Source organism: Salvelinus alpinus, chromosome 6, assembly GCF_045679555.1.
Source record: "Salvelinus alpinus chromosome 6, SLU_Salpinus.1, whole genome shotgun sequence".
Classification (NCBI taxonomy): domain Eukaryota; kingdom Metazoa; phylum Chordata; class Actinopteri; order Salmoniformes; family Salmonidae; genus Salvelinus; species Salvelinus alpinus.
Genome location: NC_092091.1, coordinates 91,780,962 through 91,806,739, shown reverse-complemented (window position 1 = coordinate 91,806,739; position 25,778 = coordinate 91,780,962). Strand labels below are relative to the sequence as shown.

General features: G+C 44.2%; 2 protein-coding genes across 2 annotated transcripts in view; one reads left to right on the top strand and one right to left on the bottom strand.

Moving 5' to 3' along the window:
* LOC139579592 (uncharacterized) overlaps positions 1-25,778 on the bottom strand; it is an 82,552-nt gene that overhangs the window by 43,122 nt on the left and 13,652 nt on the right. The window contains exons 5-6 of the mRNA XM_071408353.1: positions 16,949-17,365; positions 13,939-14,370 (exon numbers count right to left, since the gene is read on the bottom strand). Of these exons, the coding sequence (XP_071264454.1) occupies positions 13,939-14,370; positions 16,949-17,365 (849 nt within the window). The remainder of the gene's footprint in view (positions 1-13,938; positions 14,371-16,948; positions 17,366-25,778) is intronic.
* On the top strand, positions 18,672-25,366 carry LOC139577943 (uncharacterized). The gene is made up of 5 exons (XM_071405065.1): positions 18,672-18,703; positions 19,625-19,758; positions 19,857-20,135; positions 20,247-20,351; positions 20,464-25,366. Exons 1-5 carry the CDS (start codon positions 18,672-18,674, stop codon positions 20,859-20,861), a joined length of 948 nt encoding a protein of 315 aa, XP_071261166.1. The 3' UTR covers positions 20,862-25,366.

Below are 25,778 nucleotides of genomic sequence, written 5' to 3'. Positions count from 1 at the left end.
ATTACACTATCAGGTTACGACATGGTTATTACACTATCAGGTTACGACATGGTTATTACACTATCAGGTTACGACATGGTTATTACACTATCAGGTTACGACATGGTTATTACACTATCAGGTTATGACATGGTTATTACACTATCAGGCTACGACATGGTTATTACACTATCAGGCTACGACATGGTTATTACACTATCAGGCTACGACATGGTTATTACACTATCAGGCTACGACATGGTTATTACACTATCAGGTTACGACATGGTTATTACACTACCAGGTTACGACATGGTTATTACACTATCAGGTTACGACATGGTTATTACACTATCAGGTTACGACATGGTTATTACACTATCAGGTTATGACATGGTTATTACACTATCAGGCTACGACATGGTTATTACACTATCAGGCTATCAGGCTATATTACACTATCAGGCTACGACATGGTTATTACACTATCAGGCTACGACATGGTTATTACACTATCAGGCTATCAGGCTATATTACACTATCAGGCTACGACATGGTTATTACACTATCAGGTTACGACATGGTTATTACACTATCAGGTTACGACATGGTTATTACACTACCAGGTTACGACATGGTTATTACACTATCAGGTTACGACATGGTTATTACACTATCAGGTTACGACATGGTTATTACACTATCAGGCTACGACATGGTTATTACACTATCAGGTTATGACATGGTTATTACACTATCAGGTTACGACATGGTTATTACACTATCAGGTTACGACATGGTTATTACACTATCAGGTTACGACATGGTTATTACACTATCAGGTTACGACATGGTTATTACACTATCAGGCTACGACATGGTTATTACACTATCAGGTTACGACATGGTTATTACACTATCAGGTTACGACATGGTTATTACACTATCAGGTTATGACATGGTTATTACACTATCAGGTTACGACATGGTTATTACACTATCAGGTTACGACATGGTTATTACACTATCAGTCTACGACATGGTTATTACACTACCAGGCTACGACATGGTTATTACACTATCAGGTTACGACATGGTTATTACACTATCAGGTTATGACATGGTTATTACACTATCAGGCTACGACATGGTTATTACACTATCAGGCTACGACATGGTTATTACACTATCAGGCTACGACATGGTTATTACACTATCAGGTTACGACATGGTTATTACACTACCAGGTTACGACATGGTTATTACACTATCAGGTTACGACATGGTTATTACACTATCAGGTTACGACATGGTTATTACACTATCAGGTTATGACATGGTTATTACACTATCAGGCTACGACATGGTTATTACACTATCAGGCTATCAGGCTATATTACACTATCAGGCTACGACATGGTTATTACACTATCAGGCTACGACATGGTTATTACACTATCAGGCTATCAGGCTATATTACACTATCAGGCTACGACATGGTTATTACACTATCAGGTTACGACATGGTTATTACACTATCAGGTTACGACATGGTTATTACACTACCAGGTTACGACATGGTTATTACACTATCAGGTTACGACATGGTTATTACACTATCAGGTTACGACATGGTTATTACACTATCAGGCTACGACATGGTTATTACACTATCAGGTTATGACATGGTTATTACACTATCAGGTTACGACATGGTTATTACACTATCAGGTTACGACATGGTTATTACACTATCAGGTTACGACATGGTTATTACACTATCAGGTTACGACATGGTTATTACACTATCAGGCTACGACATGGTTATTACACTATCAGGTTACGACATGGTTATTACACTATCAGGTTACGACATGGTTATTACACTATCAGGTTATGACATGGTTATTACACTATCAGGTTACGACATGGTTATTACACTATCAGGTTACGACATGGTTATTACACTATCAGTCTACGACATGGTTATTACACTACCAGGCTACGACATGGTTATTACACTATCAGGTTACGACATGGTTATTACACTATCAGGTTATGACATGGTTATTACACTATCAGGCTACGACATGGTTATTACACTATCAGGTTATGACATGGTTATTACACTATCAGGTTACGACATGGTTATTACACTATCAGGTTACGACATGGTTATTACACTATCAGGTTACGACATGGTTATTACACTATCAGGTTACGACATGGTTATTACACTATCAGGTTACGACATGGTTATTACACTATCAGGTTACGACATGGTTATTACACTATCAGGTTACGACATGGTTATTACACTATCAGGTTACGACATGGTTATTACACTATCAGGCTACGACATGGTTATTACACTACCAGGCTACGACATGGTTATTACACTACCAGGTTACGACATGGTTATTACACTATCAGGTTACGACATGGTTATTACACTACCAGGCTACGACATGGTTATTACACTATCAGGTTACGACATGGTTATTACACTATCAGGTTACGACATGGTTATTACACTATCAGGCTATCAGGCTATATTACACTATCAGGCTACGACATGGTTATTACACTATCAGGCTACGACATGGTTATTACACTATCAGGTTACGACATGGTTATTACACTACCAGGCTACGACATGGTTATTACACTATCAGGTTACGACATGGTTATTACACTATCAGGTTACGACATGGTTATTACACTATCAGGTTATGACATGGTTATTACACTATCAGGCTACGACATGGTTATTACACTATCAGGTTACGACATGGTTATTACACTATCAGGTTATGACATGGTTATTACACTATCAGGTTACGACATGGTTATTACACTATCAGGTTACGACATGGTTATTACACTATCAGGCTACGACATGGTTATTACACTATCAGGCTACGACATGGTTATTACACTATCAGGCTACGACATGGTTATTACACTATCAGGTTACGACATGGTTATTACACTATCAGGCTACGACATGGTTATTACACTATCAGGTTACGACATGGTTATTACACTATCAGGTTACGACATGGTTATTACACTATCAGGTTACGACATGGTTATTACACTATCAGGTTACGACATGGTTATTACACTATCAGGTTACGACATGGTTATTACACTATCAGGTTACGACATGGTTATTACACTATCAGGTTACGACATGGTTATTACACTATCAGGTTACGACATGGTTATTACACTATCAGGCTACGACATGGTTATTACACTATCAGGTTACGACATGGTTATTACACTACCAGGCTACGACATGGTTATTACACTATCAGGTTACGACATGGTTATTACACTATCAGGCTACGACATGGTTATTACACTACCAGGTTACGACATGGTTATTACACTATCAGGTTACGACATGGTTATTACACTATCAGGTTACGACATGGTTATTACACTATCAGGCTATCAGGCTATATTACACTATCAGGCTACGACATGGTTATTACACTATCAGGCTACGACATGGTTATTACACTATCAGGTTACGACATGGTTATTACACTACCAGGCTACGACATGGTTATTACACTATCAGGCTACGACATGGTTATTACACTATCAGGTTACGACATGGTTATTACACTAGCAGACCTTAGAACTTTCCAAGAAATGGAACGTTCCAAAAGGAGATTCCGTCTTACGTCATTGACCTAATATGGTGCTTCCTGATAAATGGATGGGACCGGCTTTCCCGAGATCGGCCTGTCAGAGGGAGATGTCTTCAACTAACAACTTTTACATCGTCATGAAAAGATACACACTTGGGGTTTGATCGCTTTCATACCAGCAATAACCTGAAAGTGATGTTTTACTAGTAATGATTTCAACCTTCAGAGAAAACACAGTAACACACATCAATCATGTGTCTCATGGTTCATTTATTAAAAACAGAAATACTAAATATTCATAAATGATTTACACGGTCAAAAAAAGAACTTTTTGGGAGGACATAGAACATACAGTGAAATGCTGAATACAACAGGTGTAGTAGACCTCACAGTGAAATGCTGAATACAACAGGTGTAGTAGACCTCACAGTGAAATGCTGAATACAACAGGTGTAGAACTTACAGTGAAATGCTGAATACAACAGGTGTAGTAGACCTCACAGTGAAATGCTGAACACAACAGGTGTAGAACTTACAGTGAAATGCTGAATACAACAGGTGTAGTAGACCTCACAGTGAAATGCTGAATACAACAGGTGTAGAACTTACAGTGAAATGCTGAACACAACAGGTGTAGAACTTACAGTGAAATGCTGAATACAACAGGTGTAGAACTTACAGTGAAATGCTGAATACAACAGGTGTAGTACTTACAGTGAAATGCTGAACACAACAGGTGTAGAACTTACAGTGAAATGCTGAATACAACAGGTGTAGTACTTACAGTGAAATGCTGAATACAACAGGTGTAGTACTTACAGTGAAATGCTGAATACAACAGGTGTAGTAGACCTCACAGTGAAATGCTGAATACAACAGGTGTAGCAGCAGTAAATAACAATAGAGAGGCAAAATACAGGGGTTACAGGTACACAGTCAATGTGGAAGCTATATACAGGGTATTACGGTACAGAGTCAAGGTTAAATATGTACATGAGTTAGAGTTATTAAAGTGACAATTATCACTACATTATCACAACATTATCATTACATTATCGTTACATTAATACAATTATATGCACAAAACAAATGTCATAGGCTACAGTTAGATCAAATATAATACATATTTACCTCTAATATTTACAACAAATGGAGGTACAAGGACCTTTAAGACATGTTCCGGTACTTTAGCCACTAAGAACGTGTGTTATTTTAAATCTCACACTTTGGGCTGGATGTTTCAATATGTAGCTAATTCATACATAATCACTGTTTTACCTCAAAAAGACACAAAAATCACAAGTTTTGAAAGCGACTTTTGTTGAAGCTGTGCCGCGCCATTTTCCCTCCATTTCCCTCCACATGGGCAATTAGAGTTCTATCTAATGAGCTTCAGCCCCTCGTATCTGAGTGACAGCTAGCAATAAGCCAGCCCAGGGTTATCCAATGAGGTTGCAGGGCGGGCCACAGCAGAGAGAGAGAGCAATGACGTGGTGCACATATGTGATGTACAACATTTTCGGGGACCACTTTTGTCTTGTGAGTGTTACTATCAGCACTACTGGCTATAAAGTACACAAAAAGTAGCAGAGAATCTCTTTAATGAGTCTGTTGACTATAGTTTATAAATGATCGGACTGTTCCAGCTGGAACAACCAGTTTGTTGTGTGTCTTTTGTATTAAAATGTTCCATCAGTTTATGTTCCACATTATAGTGTTATTATACAACATTATCTTGTCTGTAAGGAAGGGTCTTCTGTCCTGGATTCAGCCTTCTCTTCCTGGACTAAGACCTGATGTTGTTTCACCAGATGTTAAACCTCTTGTCTGTCAGGAAGGGTCTTCTGTCCTGGATTCAGCCTTCTCTTCCTGGACTAAGACCTGATGTTGTTTCACCAGATGTCAAACCTCTTGTCTGTCAGGAAGGGTCTTCTGTCCTGGATTCAGCCTTCTGTTCCTGGACTAAGACCTGATGTTGTTTCACCAGATGTCAAACCTCTTGTCTGTCAGGAAGGGTCTTCTGTCCTGGATTCAGCCTTCTCTTCCTGGACTAAGACCTGATGTGGTTTCACCAGATCTCAAACCTCTTGTCTGTCAAGAAGGGTCTTCTGTCCTGGATTCTGTTGTTGAAGAGTCTATAGAACATGATTATTATTAATCATTATTACATCATTAGACAACACATCTCCATCCTCCAACAGTTGCCCCCAGCAACAGACACACCCATATGATCTCACACACACATACTCTGCTCACCGTCACACACACCCTTACCGTACGGTGTGTATTGAAGTGTTGGTAGAAACCAGTTGGAGTATTCTGTCAGTCAGAGCATCAGTGATGTCATTGTGACTCAGGCTACGAGAGAGAGAGAGAGAGAGAGAGAGAGAGAGAGAGAGAGAGAGAGAGAGAGAGAGAGAGAGAGAGAGAGAGAGAGAGAGAGAGAGAGAGAGAGAGGGAAGAGAGAGAGAGAGAGAGGAAAGAGAGAGAGAGAGAGGAGGGAGAGAGAGAGAGGGGAGAGATAGGGGAGAGGAGAGAGGGAAGAGAGAGTCAGATATTTGTCATGTCGTCACATGGACAGACACACACACACACACACACACAGTGAAAGCCACTCACTCCACTACTTGTACTTTATGCAGGTGTGTGATCAGGGGCTGTAGGTGGTGGTCTGTGAGTTGACAGTGGCTGAGGTCCAGTTCTGACAGACCCTCTGAGTGTTCCAGAACCAGGGCCAGAGATCCACAGGCCTTCTGGTCCAGCCTGGTCTCACTGAGGTCCAGCTCCCCATCCAGGGATCTGCACAGGGACTCTGCGTGCCTCAGCAGCCCCTCTTCAATCCCCTCACACACAAGGTCCAGCAGCTGAAGTAGCAGAGCTTTGCTGGAACTGAGAGGACAAGAAGCAGAGACAACATCATGACACAGAGTAGGTTTAACTCCTACTGATAAACTAGTTGGTCAAATGTTTGTCTTTGTGTGTCTAACCTCAGCTTGACTATATGCAGGATGGGAAGCAGCTCCCTCAGTGCTCTGTCCTCCACCTCACAGTCTCTTAGGATGAGTTGGACCTGGTTCTGAACCAGCTGGGTGCTGTGTTGGTTCTGCTTCAGAACAGAGTTGATGGCCCTGCAGTGGTCAGTGGTCAGACACAGAGCCTCCCCCTGTTCCTGAGCTGACAGGTCCACAGAGGAGGAGCAGGAGAAGTCCAGCCTGTAGTGCAGAGACCTGAGCAGCCATACTGCTGTTGGTGGTGATGGTGCCCCCTGCTGGACCTGATAGGCAGCACAGCACTGGAGGAAACTCAGCAGTAACTTGCTGTCAACACTACAGAGAGAGACAGAGAGAGAGACAGAGAGAGAGACAGAGAGCGAGAGACAGAGAGCGAGAGACAGAGAGTGAGCGACAGAGAGAGACAGCGAGACAGAGACTAATTTACACACCATCACACATTAAAGCATTGATAAACACACTACAACTCTGTTTATCAGGTCAACTCCCAGGCGTCCCCCTTCAATTCCACCCCTAGCTGAGGTTAAGGTTAGTACGTTACACTAAGGTTAGGGTTAGAGGTTAAATCAGTCAGGAAGTGGAAAGCCTCATATTTCTATCCATTCTAGCTGGGTCAAAGAGTGCCAACTAAACCTGAGTTGGGAGATTCTCTCCAGAAGAGGCAGGATGCTCTCTATCTCCCCCGGTGGTACGGAGGTCCACAGCAGGTTGACTTTGACTTGGTGGCTGTGCTGCAGGGTAAAACACAGAGCAGTACAGTCCACTCTGTCCAGCTCTCTGCTGTTCAGGTTGATCCAATGGTCTGAAGACCTCAACAAACTGGACACACAGTCACTGTCTCTACTGTCATAGATGTGTCTGATGGAGGACTTTACAAAGCTGGAACTGGACCTGAACAAACATGGAGAATGGATTGTTGTGGTTATGTCAAGGTTTTATAAAGGATAACTCACATAGTAACAACTGGCTGGATAGGACATGAATAATTAAAGTCTATAAATATTGAATAAAGATCTCCCACCTCTTGAATAAAAACCTAATGATATTACAGAGGAAAACTCAGAACAACATGTCACTGGATACAAATAGTTATTTTATTATTTCCAGAAAGTCTGATCAGAGAAAGAAGTTCTCCCACCTCTTGAGAGTAACCCTTCCCAGAAAGGGGAGAAGATCTGAGATGTTCTTCTCTAGAAGCCGGTTCTTCCTGAGGTCCACAGTGATGTTGTGGGTTGAATGCTGCAGCAGAGAGAGAAGCACTTCCCAGTCCAGCCTGCAGGAGGTCAGGTCTCCACCAACCTTCTCCAGGAACCACTGAGTCAAGTCCTTGTCCTGAGCTTCATACACAACTACAGTCAGGTGCTGCAGAGTGTCTGGGTTCAGTCTAGGAGGTTGGAACATACAGGCAGTCAGAAATATGAAGAAAAACACATGAATGAAGTTACTATTTCTACTTTTAAAATACATCAGCTTCAGACTGACCTGAGAGAGAGAGGTCCCTGGTGACACAGCAGTGTGATGAGAGAGTGACCCTGGATCCAGAAGTTAGTCAGGTCCAGACACTGAACCCTCCAGAGTCTCAGCAGGGACGCCACACTACTCAGAGCCCTGGATAACACACTCTCTGGTGGCTGGCTGCTCTTTAGGACCAGGGAGAGTTCTGGGACAGTCAGTGGAGTAGCACCTCTCCCTGTCCTCCTAACCAGTCTGGACAGTTTCACTGCCATACCCACACTCAGCCTGGAATGAAAAGACAAAACTCAAGTCACTTGAAACAGAGAAGTCTTGTCAGATAAAATGATCAGTAAGGAAAATCACCTATTCAATAGACCTGTAAAAGCTTTCTTACTGAACATACCTGAGCTTGTGGAGCTTTGACTCATGTCTCAAAAGAAGTGTGGCTCCTTTGAGAGAGATCTTGCTGGGGGTGAGAGTGAGGTCCACTCTGGAGGCACAGAGACCCAGGACTCTCCCCACAGACCTGCAGGTTTTCCTGGGTAACTCTCCTCCCAGTGACAGGGTGGAGCCCAAGGCCTGGAGGAGAGAGACCAACTGCTGGTCCTCCTCTCTGGACCTCACAGGGATGGATTCACACACAGTCTGGAAGAACCTGTCATCACCACAGCTGAAACAGCAAAACATGGAGGACATCAAATCAGACATTTAGGAGACAGTGACGTCCAGAAGTATTGGGACAGTGACACATTGTTTGATGTTTTGGCTCTGTACTCCAGCACTTTCTAAATGGTGAAAATGCCCTGACATTAAAGCTGACAGACTGACCTTTAACCTCAGTCATTGTATCATGTCAAAGTGTACAGAGACAAAATAACAAATGCGTCACTGTCCCAATACTTCTACCTCACTGTACATGAATACCTGCCTGTCATATGGAAACGTAACACCATGTCACAGAGAAAGTTACATAACATACAAGACATTTGGTTTATAGATTAGTGATTCTGAATATAAACGTTCAGGTTTATTGTTACAAGACTTCTCTAGATGAGATATCCTGAGTATAAATGTAGTTTCATATGACAATGTCTTAAAAAGACAATTACTGCAGAAAGCTACAAGCATCCTCTCTAAAGGGAAATACAGGGACAGACAACTACAACCTCTGAACTGTACTGATCCAACTCACCTCAGCTGTGAGATGTAGGGCAGACACTGAAGGAAACTCCTCACTTCACTCTCTTCATCTGACCAGCCCTTCAGCTCAACTGGTTTCTTCTCTGGTTGGAGTTTCAGCACTTCTAGGAGGAGGGAGGCCTTTCTCTCTGAGAGGTCTATGGACCAGACTGCAGGAGCTGACTGGTAAACTGTCTGTAATGCTGGAAGGACACTCCTGCCTGTTTGAGTCTCATAGTCCTTCACATGTGAGTACAGATCCAGCAGGAAATCACATTGATATTCCTTATCATCGTCACCATCATCATCATCATCACAGAAGGGGAAGGTGATGTAAGTACACACTGATGTTACCAGCTTCAGTGTCTTCTCTCCTGTCTGCTCCTCCCACTCTGCTGCTTGAGACAGGAGATCCACCAGGAAGTTGATCTGCTTTGAGGGATCAGACCTCCGTGGACAGAAACTGCAACAAGGATAGTAACAGCTGATTCAGACATGGATGAACACATGAAACCAGTCATAGTTAAAGATATATAAAGTAGTTATACATTTACATAATGTGATTTGGTTATATGTTAAAGTATTTAATTTTAGAGACATTCCATGATTTATCTGTGACATTTAAATCAAATCAAATCAAATCAAATGTTATTAGTCACATACACATGGTTAGCAGATGTTAATGCGAGTGTAGCGAAATGCTTGTGCTTCTAGTTCCGACAATGCAGTAATAACCAACAAGTAATCTAACCTAACAATTCCACAACTACTACCTTATACACACACAAGTGTAAAGGGATAAAGAATATGTACATAAAGATATATGAATGAGTGGTGGTACAGAACGGCATAGGCAAGATGCAGTAGATGGTATAGAGTACGGTATATACATATGAGATGAGTACTGTAGGGTATGTAAACATAAAGTGGCATAGTTTAAAGTGGCTAGTGGTACATGTATTACATAAAGATGGCAAGATGCAGTAGATGATATAGAGTACAGTATATACATATGAGATGGGTAATGTAGGGTATGTAAACATTATATTAAGTGGCATTGTTTAAAGTGGCTAGTGGTACATTTTTACATAGTTTCCATCAATTCCCATTTTTAAAGTGGCTGGAGTTGAGTCAGTATGTTGGCAGCGGCCGCTAAATGTTAGTGGTGGCTGTTTAACAGTCTGATGGCCTTGAGATAGAAGCTGTTTTTCAGTCTCTCGGTCCCTGCTTTGATGCACCTGTACTGACCTCGCCTTCTGGATGATAGCGGGGTGAACAGGCAGTGGCTTGGGTGGTTGTTGTCCTTGATGATCTTTATGGCCTTCCTGTGACATCGGGTGGTGTAGGTGTCCTGGAGGGCAGGTAGTTTGCCCCCGGTGATGCGTTCTGCAGACCTCACTACCCTCTGGAGAGCCTTACGGTTGTGGGCGGAGCAGTTGCCGTACCAGGCGGTGATACAGCCCGACAGGATGCTCTCGATTGTGCATCTGTAGAAGTTTGTGAGTGCTTTTGGTGACAAGCCGAATTTCTTCAGCCTCCTGAGGTTGAAGAGGCGCTGCTGCGCCTTCTTCACGACGCTGTCTGTGTGGGTGGACCAATTCAGTTTGTCCGTGATGTGTACACCGAGGAACTTAAAACTTTCCACCTTCTCCACTACTGACCCGTCGATGTGGATAGGGGGGTGCTCCCTCTGCTGATTCCTGAAGTCCACAATCATCTCCTTTGTTTTGTTGACGTTGAGTGTGAGGTTATTTTCCTGACACCACACTCCGAGGGCCCTCACCTCCTCCCTGTAGGCCGTCTCGTCGTTGTTGGTAATCAAGCCTACCACTGTAGTGTCATCCGTAAACTTGATGATTGAGTTGGAGGCGTGCATGGCCACGCAGTCGTGGGTGAACAGGGAGTACAGGAGAGGGCTCAGAACGCACCCTTGTGGGGCCCCAGTGTTGAGGATCAGCGGGGTGGAGATGTTGTTACCTACCCTCACCACCTGGGGGCGGCCCGTCAGGAAGTCCAGGACCCAGTTGCACAGGGCGGGGTCGAGACCCAGGGTCTCGAGCTTGATGACGAGTTTGGAGGGTACTATGGTGTTAAATGCTGAGCTGTAATCGATGAACAGCATTCTCACATGGGTATTCCTCTTGTCCAGATGGGTTAGGGCAGTGTGCAGTGTGGTTGCGATTGCGTCGTCTGTGGACCTATTGGGTCGGTAAGCAAATTGGAGTGGGTCTAGGGTGTCCGGTAGGGTGGAGGTGATATGGTCCTTGACTAGTCTCTCAAAGCACTTCATGATGACGGAAGTGAGTGCTACGGGGCGGTAGTTGTTTAGCTCAGTTACCTTAGCTTTCTTGGGAACAGGAACAATGGTGGCCCTCTTGAAGCATGTGGGAACAGCAGACTGGGATAAGGATTGATTGAATATGTCCGTAAACACACCAGCCAGCTGGTCTGCGCATGCTCTGAGGACGCGGCTGGGAATGCCGTCTGGGCCTGCAGCCTTGCGAGGGTTAACACGTTTAAATGTTTTACTCACCTCGGCTGCAGTGAAGGAGAGCCCGCAGGTTTTGGTAGGGGGCCGTGTCAGTGGCGCTGTATTGTCCTCAAAGCGGGCAAAAAAGTTGTTTAGCCTGTCTGGGAGCAAGACATCCTGGTCCGCGACGGGGCTGGTTTTCTTTTTGTAATCCGTGATTGACTGTAGACCCTGCCACATACCTCTTGTGTCTGAGCTGTTGAATTGCGACTCGATTTTGTCTCTGTACTGGGACTTAGCCTGTTTGATTGCCTTGCGGAGAGAATAGCTACACTGTTTGTATTCGGTCATGCTTCCGGTCACCTTGCCCTGATTAAAAGCAGTGGTTCGCGCTTTCAGTTTCACGCGAATGCTGCCGTCAATCCACGGTTTCTGGTTTGGGAATGTTTTAATCGTTGCTGTGGGTACGACATCGTCAATGCACTTCCTAATGAACTCGCTCACCGAATCAGCATATTCGTCAATATTTAGTAATGCAACATTAGTTATGTCAGGAAATGGGCTGATAAATGTTCCCAGATTTACCAACATGTGTAGTTTTATACGGAGCCTTCACCGTGTGCTGCCACTTTGCATCAGCAGTCAGAAAGGAGACTCTCTGGGGGGCAGTTTGATAGTGGTGATGCTGAAGAACTCTGGTTAATTTCCCTCTTCCCTCTCTCTCTCTTACCACTCTCTCTTTCTCTTTCTCTCGTCTCTCTCTCTCTCTCTCTCTCGTCCCTCTCTCTTCCCTCTGTCTCTCTTCCCTCTCTCTCTCGTCCCTCTCTCTCTCTTCCCTCCCTCTCTCTCTCTCTTCCCTCTCTCTCTATCTCTCTTCCCTCTCTCTCTATCTCTCTTCCCTCTCTCTCTATCTCTCTTCCCTCTCTCTCTCTCTCTCTCTCTCTCTCTCTCGTCCCTCTCTCTCTCTCTCGTCCCTCTCTCTCTCTCTCTCGTCCCTCTCTCTCTCTCGTCCCTCTCTCTCTCTCTCTCGTCCCTCTCTCTCTCTCGTCCCTCTCTCTCTCTCTCTCGTCCCTCTCTCTCTCTCTCGTCCCTCTGTCTCTCGTCCCTCTGTCTCTCGTCCCTCTCTCTCTAGTCCCTCTCTCTCTCTCTCTCTTCCCTCTCTCTCTCTTCCCTCTCTATCTCTCTTCCCTCTCTCTCTATCTCTCTTCCCTCTCTCTCTCTCTCTCTCTCTCTCTCTCTCTCTCTCTCCCTCTCTCTCTCTCTCGTCCCTCTCTCTCTCTCTCTCTCCTCTCTCTCTCTCTCTCTCTCTCTCTCTAGTCTCTCTATCTCTCTCTCGTCCCTCTCTCTCTCTCTCTCGTCCCTCTCTCTCTCTCTCGTCCCTCTCTCTCTCTCTCTCTCTCTCTCTCCCTCTCTCTCTCTCTCGTCCCTCTCTCTCTCTCACTTGTCCCTCTCTCATCCCCCTCTCTCTATTCCCTCTCTCTCTCTCGTCCCTCTCTCTCTCTCTCGTACCTCTGTCTCTCGTCCTTCTGTCTCTCGTCCCTCTCTCTCTCGTCCCTCTCTCTCTCTCATCCCTCTCTCTCTCTCTCGTCCCTCTCTCTCTCTCTCTCGTCCCTCTCTCTCTCTCTCTCTCTCTCTCTCTCTCTCTCTCGTCCCTCTCTTTTTTGGACATTTTAAGGCCTTTGTTTGTCTATGACCCCCCACCATTCATACCCTCTGCACTCCTCCACTGAGAGGAAATGCAGATTACTGCAAATCCTCTAATGTTGATGACTGGGTTCTTTCTTGTAAATAGTTTCTATGAAGTTGCCGTTAAATTGCTCTGCCATCATTATTGTATGAGGTATTATTGGTGGGGTTACCCCTGTGCTGTGATGGGTGTTTTATATGGTATGTCTTATCTTTTCTCTCCACTGGCTATCTGGCTAACAGGCTACACTCTAGACAGTCTCTTCTGCTGATGTGTGTGTGTCTGGTAGTGGGTCTCTCTCTATCCTACTCTTTTCCTTTCGGCAGGGTTAATACCTGCCTGGCGCCCAAACAAAATCTTTACCTTTACCCCTCTCTAACAATACCGCTACAAGATTTACCAACACTTGAAGTTTTATTTGTCAAATGTCTCTACAAGATAATAACCACTAGCATCATATAATCACTAACCACCACACATGTTCAGACTCACCTCAGCTGTGAGATGTAGGACAGACACTGAAGGAAACTCCTCACTTCACTCTCTTCATCTGACCAGCCCTTCAGCTCTACTGGTTTCTTCTCTGGTTGGAGTTTCAGCACTTCTAGGAGGAGGGAGGCCTTTCTCTTTGAGAGGACTATGGACCAGACTGCAGGAGCTGACTGGTAAACTGGCTGTAATGCTGGAAGGAAACTCCTGCCTGTTTGAGTCTCATAGTCCTTCACATGTGAGTACAGATCCAGCAGGAAATCACTCTGTTTAGAAGTGTCTCCATAGAGAAAAGGAAAGGCTCTGTAAGTACACACTGATGATACCAGCTTCAGTGTCTTCTCTCCTGTCTGCTCCTCCCACTCTGCTGCTTGAGACAGGAGATCCACCAGGAACTTGATCTGCTTTGAGGGATCAGACCACCATGGATAGAAACTGCAACAAGGACAGTAACAGCTGATTCAGACATGGATGAACACATGAAACCAGTCATAGTTAAAGATATATGAAGTAGTTATACATTTACATAATGTGATTTGGTTATATGTTAATGTATTTAATTTTAGAGACATTCACATGATTTATCTGTGACATTTAGTAATGCAACATTAGTTATGTCAGGAAATGGGCTGATAAATGTTCCCAGATTCACCAACATGTGTAGTTTTATACGGAGCCTTCACCGTGTGCTGCCACTTTGCATCAGCAGTCAGAAAGGAGACTCTCTGGGGGGCAGTTTGATAGTGGTGATGCTAAACAACTCTGGTTAATTTCCCTCTTCCCTCTCTCTCTCTTATACCACTCTCTCTTTCTCTCTTCCCTTTCTCTCTCTTACCACTCTCTCTTGCTCTTCGCTCTCTCTCTCTTACCACTCTCTCTTTCTCTCTTCCCTTTCTCATCCTCTCTTCCCCATCTCTATTTCTCTTCCCCCTCTCTCTCTCTTTCCTCTCCTCTCGCTCTCTCCTCTCTTCCCTCTCCTCCCTCCCTCTTCTTTCTCTTCCCTCCCTCTTGTTTCTCTTCCCTCTCTCTCTCTCTTCCCTCTCTCTCTCTCCTCTCTGTCTCTCTTCCCTCTCTCTATCTCTCTCTCTTCCCTCTCTCTCTCGTCCCTCTCTCTCGTCCCTCTCTCTCTCGTCCCTCTCTCCCTCTCTCTCTCTCTTCCTTCTCTCTCTCTCTCTCTTCCCTCTCTCTCTCTCTCTTCACTCTCTCTCTCTCTCTCTCTTCCCTCTCTCTCTCGTCCCTCTCTCCCTCTCTCGTCCCTCTCTCTCTCTCTCGTCCCTCTGTCTCTCTTCCCTCTCTCTCTCGTCCCTCTCTCTCTCTCTCGTCCCTCTCTCTCTCTCTCTCGTCCCTCTCTCATCCCCCTCTCTCTCTCTCTCGTCCCTCTCTCATCCCCCTCTCTCTCTCTCTCTCCCTCTCTCTCTCTCGTCCTTCTCTCTCTCGTCCCTCTCTCATCCCCCTCTCTCTCTCTCTCGTCCCTCTCTCTCTCTCTCTCTCTTCCCTCTCTCTCTCGTCCCTCTCTCTCTCGTCCCTCTCTCTCGTCCATCTCTCTCTCTCTTCCCTCTCTCTCTCTCTCTTCCCTCTCTCTCTTCACTCTCTCTCTCGTCCCTCTCTCTCGTCCCTCTCTCTCTCTCTCGTCCCTCTCGCTCTCTCTCTCTCGTCCCTCTCGCTCTCTCTCTCGTCCCTCTCGTCCCTCTCGCTCTCTCTCTCGTCCCTCTCACTCTCTCTCTCGTCCCTCTCTCTCTCTCTCTCGTCCCTCTCTCATCCCCCTCTCTCTCTCTCTCGTCCCTCTCTATCTCTCTCATCCTTCTCTCTCTCTCTCGTCCCTCTCTCATCCCCCTCTCTCTCTCTCTCGTCCCTCTCTCTCTCGTCCATCTCTATCTCTCTCTCTCGTCCCTCTCTCTCTCGTCCCTATCTCTCTCTCTGTCTCTCTTCCCTCTCTCTCTCTCTCTTCCCTCTCTCTCTCTTCCCTCTCTCTTTAACATCTCTCTCTCTCTCTCGTCCCTCTCTCTCTCTCGTCCCTCTCTCTCTCTCTTCCCTCTCTCTCTCTCTCTCTCTCTCTCTCTCTCTCTCTCTCTCTCCCTCTCTCTCTCTTCCCTCTCTCTCTCTCTTCCCTCTCTCTCTCTCTCTCTCTCTCTCTTCCCTCTCTCTCTCTCTCTCTCTTCCCTCTCTCTCTCTCTCTTCCCTCTCTCTCTCTCTTCCCTCTCTCTCTTCTCTCTCTCTCTTCCCTCTCTCTCTCGTCCCTCTCTCTCTCGTCCCTCTCTCATCCCCCTCTCTCTCTCTCTTGTCCCTCTCTATCTCTCCAGTGCTTTACACTGCAGCAGACTTTATTATTGTTTTCAATCCTCTTCCCTTTGAGGTTCAGCGTGGCTGGACTATTATTGCCCTGCCAGACGTATTTGGGTTGACATTTTAGTTAAAGGGAGGTTTCTTGACAGTTTATTGTGTCTTGTTATTTGAACTGTATTGATGTGGTACTAATGACATGTGGCCCAGAAGATTTTGGACATTTTAAGGCCTTTGTTTGTCTATGACCCCCCACCATTCATACCCTCTGCACTCCTCCACTGGGAGGTAATACAGAATACTGCAAATCCTCTCATGTTGATGACTGGGTTCTTTCTTGTAAATTGTTTCTATGAAGTTGCCGTTAAATTGCTCTGCCATCATTATTGTATGAGGTATTATTGGTGGGGTTACCCCTGTGCTGTGATGGGTGTTTTATATGGTGTGTCTTATCTTTCTCTCCACTGGCTATCTGGCTAACAGGCTACACTCTAGACAGTCTCTTCTGCTGATGTGTGTGTGTCTGGTAGTGGGTCTCTCTCTATCCTACTCTTTTCCTTTCTGCAGGGTTAATACCTGCCTGGCGCCCCAACAAAATCTTTACCTTTACCCCTCTCTAACAAAACCGCTACAAGATTTACCAACACTTGAAGTTTTATATGTCAAATGTTTCTACAAGATAATAACCACTAGCATCACATAATCACTAACCACCACACATGTTCAGACTCACCTCAGCTGTGAGATGTAGGACAGACACTGAAGGAAACTCCTCACTTCACTCTCTTCATCTGACCAGCCTTTCAGCTCTACTGGTTTCTTCTCTGGTTGGAGTTTCAGCACTTCTAGGAGGAGGGAGGCCTTTCTCTCTGAGAGGTCTATGGACCAGACTGCAGGAGCTGCCTGGTAAACTGGCTGTAATGCTGGAAGGACACTCCTGCCTGTTTGAGTCTCATAGTCCTTCACATGTGAGTACAGATCCAGCAGGAAATCACATTTCTTATAGTGATATACTTTAGACAGTGACAACACTTTCTCTACAGTTGTTTGTATGGTTCCTCTCTCATGGAGAGCTGCTTGAAGACACAGATTCAGTAGGAATGTCTTCTCTCTCTTTCTCCTCTCTATATTATCCTTCAGTAGAGGAAATCTGAACAAACATTTTAAACACAGATGATATACAGGTGAGTGATGAGGACTGATATGAGTAACAGGGTTGGGGAACTGAAAACTAATAGCACCATATGACTCCAGAGAGATTAAAGTAGATGTGACGTGTCAAAATTTTGATTGATGACCCTTTGTGAACTCTATGTGAACCCTATGTAGTGATGACGTGTGCATGTCTTCTGGTCAGGCAAGCCTGGTTAGGTGGGGGCTATGGGGTGAGTAAGGGTCCATTTGACAGGTCAACCGTTAATGATTGATGACCCTAAGTCCAGCTGTCAAAAAAAATGATTGATGACCCTATGTTCTGCTGATGTTCTGCTGACGCGTGCAAGCCCAGGGTTTCCTGTCCTGACCCCCCTTTTGGTTTGAGGTGGGGTGGGGTGGTTGGGGGTGTGTGTGCTGAACATTTCAAAGAGTAAGGCCTATTTTATAGCTTATAGCCCTCCGGGGTTGTTGTCTAGGAAACACTAATGTCAGGGGCACCGCCTTATAAAGCCCTAGGAACAATCCCCCTGTTTAAGTCTGTACATGATAACCCCCTGAATATTAAACAAAAATGCCACCTATGCCAATTTTAGGGATGTTATGCTCGGCTTGTCATGAACCCAGTGACCAAAGCCTTGAAGAAGTTCTGTGTGAAGCTCCAGAATGTTTTAAAGGATTTTTGGGTACGAGTGAAGGCCACATTTCTTACATATTCCACCCGGAGGATTCTACGGTAAAGATATTCACAGACAGTGGCCCCAAACCCGTTTATCAGGCAAAACCTGGGATTTTTTCTCCTGCTCTGGGGATGAGAGAATGGCTAAAGATCAGGCTGGCTCTCTGTAAAATTGAACAGGCTCTGAGTGGTACACAGCTGCCGGGCTATGCGTTGGAAGAACAGGTCTGCGGACGCAGTGATCTGAAAGCTCTAAGAATCGCTTCAATGGACTATGCCCCTAATAACAAAGTGACAATTTTAGCCTGTGAATTTTATGATGGTGCTAATGCTACAAAGTCTGTCAATTCTCCTGTAGCTTCCAGAGCCTGCAAAGATGTCAACTTTTTTATTCCTGTGTTTAGTTTTAAATGGTTGGATTATCCGATTTTCATAACCCTTATGAATAAGCTGGACATTCTCTTCCAAAATGGGGAACAGTTAAAGCGCTGGGCGAGGCTTTCCTTGAGACAGAGTCAAGACCAAAAGGCCCGACGGAGGATCTACCCCTGGAGTGAAAACTTACCAAGTGTTGATGGACCTAGCAAGAGAGCCTTGCCTTTTGAGGGCGAACTCGACACGGACAATGGGGGGTGGTTGCATAAGCCCCCTGGATCTGTAAGAAATGCATCGTAAAAGACCTTAATTGTGAACGGTTATAAAATGTATGTACTAAATATTTTGAATGAAATAAATGGTTTTAAAATCAGAATCTCCCCATGTCATGAACTCTCGCGTTTGTTCACTCTTAGCTCAGTCTGTCCCTGAGGAGAAAACTTGCGGAAAAAGACATGTGCGCGCGTGTGTGGGCGTGCGTGTGCTGGAGTGGCTGTGTGTGTGTGTGTTTCAAAACAAAGAAAACGGGGCGGGGTTTGTTCATAAATGGATATGCGTCAGCGCTCAAGGCTCTCTCTCTCTCTCGCTAGTCTTTGTCTTACGCCCACTTACGAATCATTAACAACATTTCAAAACATAATTTAGGTTTTAGGGTCTAAAACAGAGGCTGTAGGGTTTAAAAAAAGTAAATCAGCCCCTTTTTGTCTAGAACTCCCAACCCCCAGCATCGAGGTGCTACCACACCGGTTAGTTTGTAGAATAGCCCTGGGTGTAATAAGGTTTAAACACACCAAACCCATTGTTTGAACCAAATAACGTAGGAGTTAAATATAGCTGGGGTCTAGTCCTAAAAAACGACAAACCCCAAATGCTATGTGAAAATCATACAGTACTTTCTCTAGGTAGTGGGGGGACAAACTCTATTGACAACCGCGACCCTGTTAGCAGCGTTTTAGTTCCGATGCAAACAGCACCTCCAGAAACTCCAAGAATCGTTATCGGACTGAAGCGTTAAAAAGATAATCTGGGAAAACAGACTAATGGATCTATCGTAAGGTGAGTTCTTGAAATAAATCTTTATATTAGATTTGGTTGTTGTGGGGAATTGTTTGAAAAGCGTGGTATGTTATAGAAATATTAAACATGCATTAGGACCAGTATGCTTACCGTATAACAAGGCAATATTAGCTAAAGTGGTTATAGCTTTAATATTGTCGAATGTTTTATAGATTCTGAAGCATTCACGCAGATACTCCGAGGTATAACTGAGCTCGAACCATCCAATGGGGCTCCGGAACAAAGTGCAGACAAACAAACGCCTACCCTGAATTGTAAACGTAAGTAAGCTCCAAGAATTCCATACATAAAAATATTTATACCTTAAAAACAAAAAGTGTGGGCATCTTATATTAAAAGTTATTTTATATGTTTACAGAGGACCTAAAGCCTAGAAGGTTAAACGAGGCCCTATGGAGCCTGAACGGTTTCTGCCAAGCATATGACTACGAGACAATTATCCCCTATGACCCGGATGTTTTTACACACAAGCCACGAACACAGGATTTAAACGGCAGGTCAACTCCCCTGGGACAGGACAACGTTGTCCCCCATATTTCTAAACACCAAAGGATAATTAGTGCTCAGATCCACAGTTCCGCTTCACCCGAACAATTCTACTTGGCCGATATTCACGAGACCTCGTTCCAAGGACAAGGTATGAATCAATTATATATTATTATTTATAGCGTTATTTTATTATTTTATTATTTATATATTTTTTTATGCCGGAATATGTTAAAACAAGGCCTTATATTGTTTTTTTCAGGCTCAACATCTACCGAACCTGCAGATGCTGTAATACTGGCTGAACAAAGACATCAGCCCCTGGTTTCAGAACTTCTTCAGAACAGCCCTCGTCAAAAAAGCCGAGGTATTTAATTAATGTATTGTTAATATATAGGCTTATATCTGAAATGTATTTGGCATTTTTAACATATTTTAGGGTTAATAACCTATTTTTGTATGTATTATTTTTATTTCAGACTCCTCACCGGCTTATAAAGACAACGCACAAACATCGGAGGATGCCCAGACAAGCATCCCCGAGGAGGCTCCAAAGACACCAGTCAAGAAAACAGCGAAACCTGATGATTTCAAAGATTTAAATGACATTTCTGAGGTAGACGATTTGATGTTCTGTGAAGCTGCCAACCTTCTTGAATCGGCCAATTCTGTGGGGGCAACAGCAGATTCTGAAATAGACCAAGACCGTTTTTTCAAAGCGTTTACCCTGGGTTTAAAATCACGAAAGGCTCTACTCCAGAGGCGCATGTGTATTCTACTCGAGCATCAATACAATCAGGATGTGTCATTCTGGCGTAGCGAGCTACCCCGTATGTTAAAAAACATTAGGGCTAAAACAAGCAAATACCGCCGTTAAAAAACACACATGTAAACACACACACATCCTTAATTAGACAAATGGCGCCCCCTATAGACCTAAGTGAGACAATTGAAACCCTCTTAGCCATGATCCCTACAGAGCTCCAAGATATAGTTAACCATATGAATGATTCGGGGGTAATTGACATAATGACAATAGATGAAAATCTATTATCACAGATTCCCTCCGAACTCATAGACATTATTACACGTATGAATGAGTCAGGGCCTTCCGAGGAAAACATGTTATCACAGATTCCCGAAACCATCATATCTCTAATTACCCAGCTTAACGCGAGCCCTAGGTTTAATTCGGCCCCACATACACCTCTAAGACAGCCTTTAACAACATTGTCCGAAGAGTCTGAAAGCCAATATGATGTTTTTGAACAGTTGGACAAATGTCTAGCAAATCTGGAGGGGGGCGGTCTTGAGATCAGTGTACAGAACGAGAGCCCTAGGTTTAATTCGGCACCCCAGACACCTATAAATCAGCCTTTAACACCAATGTCCGAAGAGTCTGAAACCCAATACGATGTTTTTGAACAGTTGGACAATTGCCTAGCAAATCTGGAGGGGGGAGGTCTTGATCGAAGTGTACATGTTTTGCGCCGAAATAAATTCAACAATATTGAGGTTCGACAGTTTTTCAATTTCGCATGGGGGGGTCAGATTCGGGAATATGCTGTGTTTTACGTAATGCTTATGGACACTTTGAATGAACTGTTAGCTAGGATTAGAGATTATAGCGAACCTAGGGATCTCTTACAGTTGGAAATTTGTGGAGACAGTCTACAGAGCAAGGTATCGCTTATTTTACAGAATGGTGAAGCAGAGCTTGAACAATTTGTTAACCTGCTAGAACGCCTTGTTCAGTCAAATTTAAACGTGCTAGCAGATAGGACCCTCGAACTTGTAGTACAATTAGTACGGCAACCACAAGGGGGCGGGGGTCAGAGAAGAAAGCTCGATAGTCTAATGCAGTCCGAAATCATAAGCAATAAAAGGGCCTATCTCATAAACGTTCCCAATCCAGGTAATAAGCTATGTTTTGCCATAGGTTTGGCCCACTTACTCAGCCCAGGATGTACTGATCAAGCCGCGTTACAAAAAGCTCGAGAGCTACAAACTGCGGTGGGTCTCGGTATACAGGATGCTGTGGCTTTCTCAGACATAGTCAAATTTGAAAACTTTCTGAACATCAAGATTGTGGTTTTGTACCACAGTAGGGCTAATGACGCTCTCCTCAAGTTCCAAAATATACCCGAACCACATCCTAAGACTATGTACTTTTATGTGCAAAATGAGCATTACTATGCCGTAACTAACATCACAGCCTTTTTAGGCGCTCCATATGTCTGTCCAGCCTGTCATACCGGCTACACACGCATGGGGGGGCACTCGTGCCGTTACAACTGTTCAGTATGTCTGGATAAACATTGCCCTATGCAGCCGCTAAACTTGACCCCCTGTGCGGATTGTCACCGCACATGTCGTTCGGCCTACTGTTACGAAAAACACAAAACTGAAACATGGCATCCCAAGGCATGTAAATCTGTAAGCAGTTGTGACATTAACAAGAAATGTCCAAAATGTCATTGCAATTACAACCTTAAAATAGATAGCCCTAAACCTCATGTTTGTGGAATTATACACTGCCCAATCTGTAAAGGTCCTTTGAAAAGCAGAGACGCGGAAGTGGTTCAAGAAGTAACACATGAGTGTTACATTCAGCCCTTGGCTGAAGATGAACATACAGAGAAATATGTGTTTTATGATTTTGAGACAAATCAGCAATCAGGGGTTCATTTGCCTATTTTTGTGTCAACCATGACTTTCAAGGGTGAAAAGTGGTCGGCCGAGGGACCCAATTGTGCCCGGCTCTTTCTAAAACATTTTAGAAAAGCCCAGTACAGAAACTTCACGTTTATAGCTCACAATGCTAGAGCCTATGACGCCTATCTGCTTCTGAACCCTTTGATACAGCAAGGCGTGGCCCCCAGTGTCATAGCTCAAGGGAGTAAAATATTATGCTTTGTTGACCCCGCCTTCAAACAGAGATACATTGACAGCTTAAGCTTCTTACCCATGAGATTGGCTCAAATGCCAGAGGCCTTGGGTTTTGAAAACTCTGTCAAAGGCTATTTCCCTCATTTCTTCACATCTGAGGAGAATCTACATTATATAGGATCTTATCCAGCCCCCGAAATGTACGGGTGTGATCAAATGTCTCCCAAAGAGCGGGAGAGATTCTTGACATGGTACGAGACCGTAAGACATGGCACTTTTGATTTCCATAAAGAGATGGAATCATACTGTGACAATGACGTTGTTATACTTCGTGAAGGATGCCTCAGATTCAGAGAAGAGGTAATCAAAGATGCGGGCATTGACCCCTGGAGCTGTACAACTATTGCATCCGCGTGCATGAAAACCTATCGTACACACTATCTAACTCCTGAATCTATAGCTATCCCATCGCCAGACAACTACCGACGCCAATTCAAGGCCTACTCTAGTGGTTCCATTCAATGGTTGGAGTACTTGGTCCAGGATAAAGATATTTTTATCCAACATGCTTTGAATCGGGGGGAGAAGGCTTTTGGGCCTTACCATGTAGATGGATACACACAGATTGACGGGGTTGAGACAGTGTATGAGTACAACGGTTGTTTCTTCCACGGTTGTAAATTATGCTTTGTCCCCCAGGCCTTGTGTGTCCTAACCCAAAAGACTTTTGGGGAAATGTATCAAGAGTTTCAAGACAAACTGAATTCTTTAAAGGCTACTTACGGGTTAAAAGTTGTGGTTTTGTGGGAGCACGAATGGACAGCCCTCAAAAAGGCGGATCCTAGTGTTAAGGCCTTCCTTACCCATTATGACCCTCCAGAGCCCCTGGAACCGCGACAGGCCTTGTTTGGAGGCCGGACCAATGCTTTGACATTGCGTTATGTAGCTCAACCCGACGAGACAATAGGCTATGTAGATTTTACATCCCTATATCCTCATGTAAAGAGTTCCTCATTCTATCCTATAGGGCATCCTGAAATTATTCACAGCGACTTTGACGAACCCCAAAATTATTTTGGTTTAATCAAAGCGACTGTCTACCCTCCTAGGGGGCTGTTTATACCTGTGTTGCCTTACAAGGGTCCTAAAGGAAAACTTTTCTTTCCCCTTTGTCGCACATGCTGTGAAAACCACAACCAGGAAAACCCCTGTGATCACACAGATCAAGAAAGAGCCCTGACCGGTGTATGGGTCACTGTAGAATTCTCTAAGGCTTTAGAGAAGGGGTATCGTGTGGCCAAAATCTTTGAAGTGTGGAACTTTTCCAGGAAATCAGACACACTTTTTAAAGAGTACATCAAAACCTTCTTGAGATGCAAGCAGATGGCTTCAGGCTATCCTGCATCGGTCACAGATCAAGAAAGTAAAGACCAGTACATTCAAGACTACCATGACAGAGAAGGCATACTTCTTGACCCTGACAGAATAGAGGTCAACAAAACCAAAAGAAATGTGTCGAAATTGTACTTGAACTCCCTTTGGGGGAAATTAGCGCAGAGATGCAATATGCTAACAACTTCGATCATTAAAGACCCCGAAGAATTTTTGGAATTTGTTTTTTCGGACCAATACGAAATTTCACATTTTTCCTTCTTGAGTCAAGACATTGCCTTGGTGCAATGGAGGCGCCACCAAAAGTGGGTTCTACCCCCGGGTAATGTAAATGTGTTTCTTGCAGCATTTACCACAGCCTATGGCCGCCTTGAACTGTACACCCTCATGGAACAGCTTCAGAGGCGGGTTCTTTACCACGACACAGACTCTGTGGTCTATGTAAGCAAACCGGGGGATTGGAACCCCCCACTTAGCAACTATCTTGGGGGTTTAACGAGTGAACTCGAAGAGGGTGACCATATTACAGAATGGTCCTCATGTGGTCCAAAAAGCTATGCTTTTAGGACTAAAGCCAATCACGTGGTGTTGAAAGCCAAAGGCGTGACTCAAAACTATGAAAATGCACCGCGTGTAAACTTGGAATCAATCACGCGCTTGGTCGAGGGGTTCGTAAAGGACAAGAATAGTGACTTGGAGATTTTGAGCTCCTACAACAAAATAGTGAGGGATAAAAAGGGGTTCCATCTAAGAAACGCACCACTCACTAAAAGATTCAGGGTAGTCTATGACAAGAGACAGCTATTGCCTGACGGTACCACATTGCCCTTTGGCTACTGACTTATGCTACAAGCCCCAGTGTGTCTTAAAGCTTAAGATATTATGACTGCTGTCGAGGGTTTTGACCCCCGTCTACAATTGCCTTTTTCAGCATTAATTGCAGGCCCTTCAAACAGTGGTAAAACTTTTTTTGTAAAAAGTATTTTAGAGAATTCTGAACATGTGTTATCTCAAAAGCCTGACAATATTGTATGGTGTTATTCATGTTACCAACCTCTGTATGATGAATTATTGAAGACAATAAAAATCAAGTTTGTTGAAGTTTGTTGAAGGAATACCCGATTCTCTGTCTGATGATGAACTTCTCCCCCCACATGTAAATAATCTGCTGGTTTTGGACGATATGCTATTTGCTGGTAGCGAACACCCTGAAATTGCACGAGCTTTTACCCAATATACTCATCATAGAAACCTGTCCGTGCTTTACTTGGTCCAGAATGTGTTTCACCAAGGTAAAAATAGTCGGACCATTAGCTTGAATGCCAACTACATGGTATTGTTTAAAAATCCTAGAGACAAACTGCAAATTAGCACTCTAGCTCAGCAGATGTACCCTGGACGGAAATCATACTTTATGGAGAGCTATGAGGACGCTACCAAAGAGCCATTTTCTTATTTAATCGTGGATTTAAAAGCAAATACTCCAGAACACCTTAGGCTACGTATAGGGCTG

Bases quoted from the DNA above. Each gene is read 5' to 3' on its own strand.
- LOC139577943 (XM_071405065.1), top strand. From the start codon at position 18,672: ATGGGGGGTGGTTGCATAAGCCCCCTGGATCT. The intron at 20,136-20,246 runs GTATGAATCAAT...TGTTTTTTTCAG, and splicing joins GACCTCGTTCCAAGGACAAG to GCTCAACATCTACCGAACCT. The intron at 20,352-20,463 runs GTATTTAATTAA...TTTTTATTTCAG, and splicing joins CCCTCGTCAAAAAAGCCGAG to ACTCCTCACCGGCTTATAAA.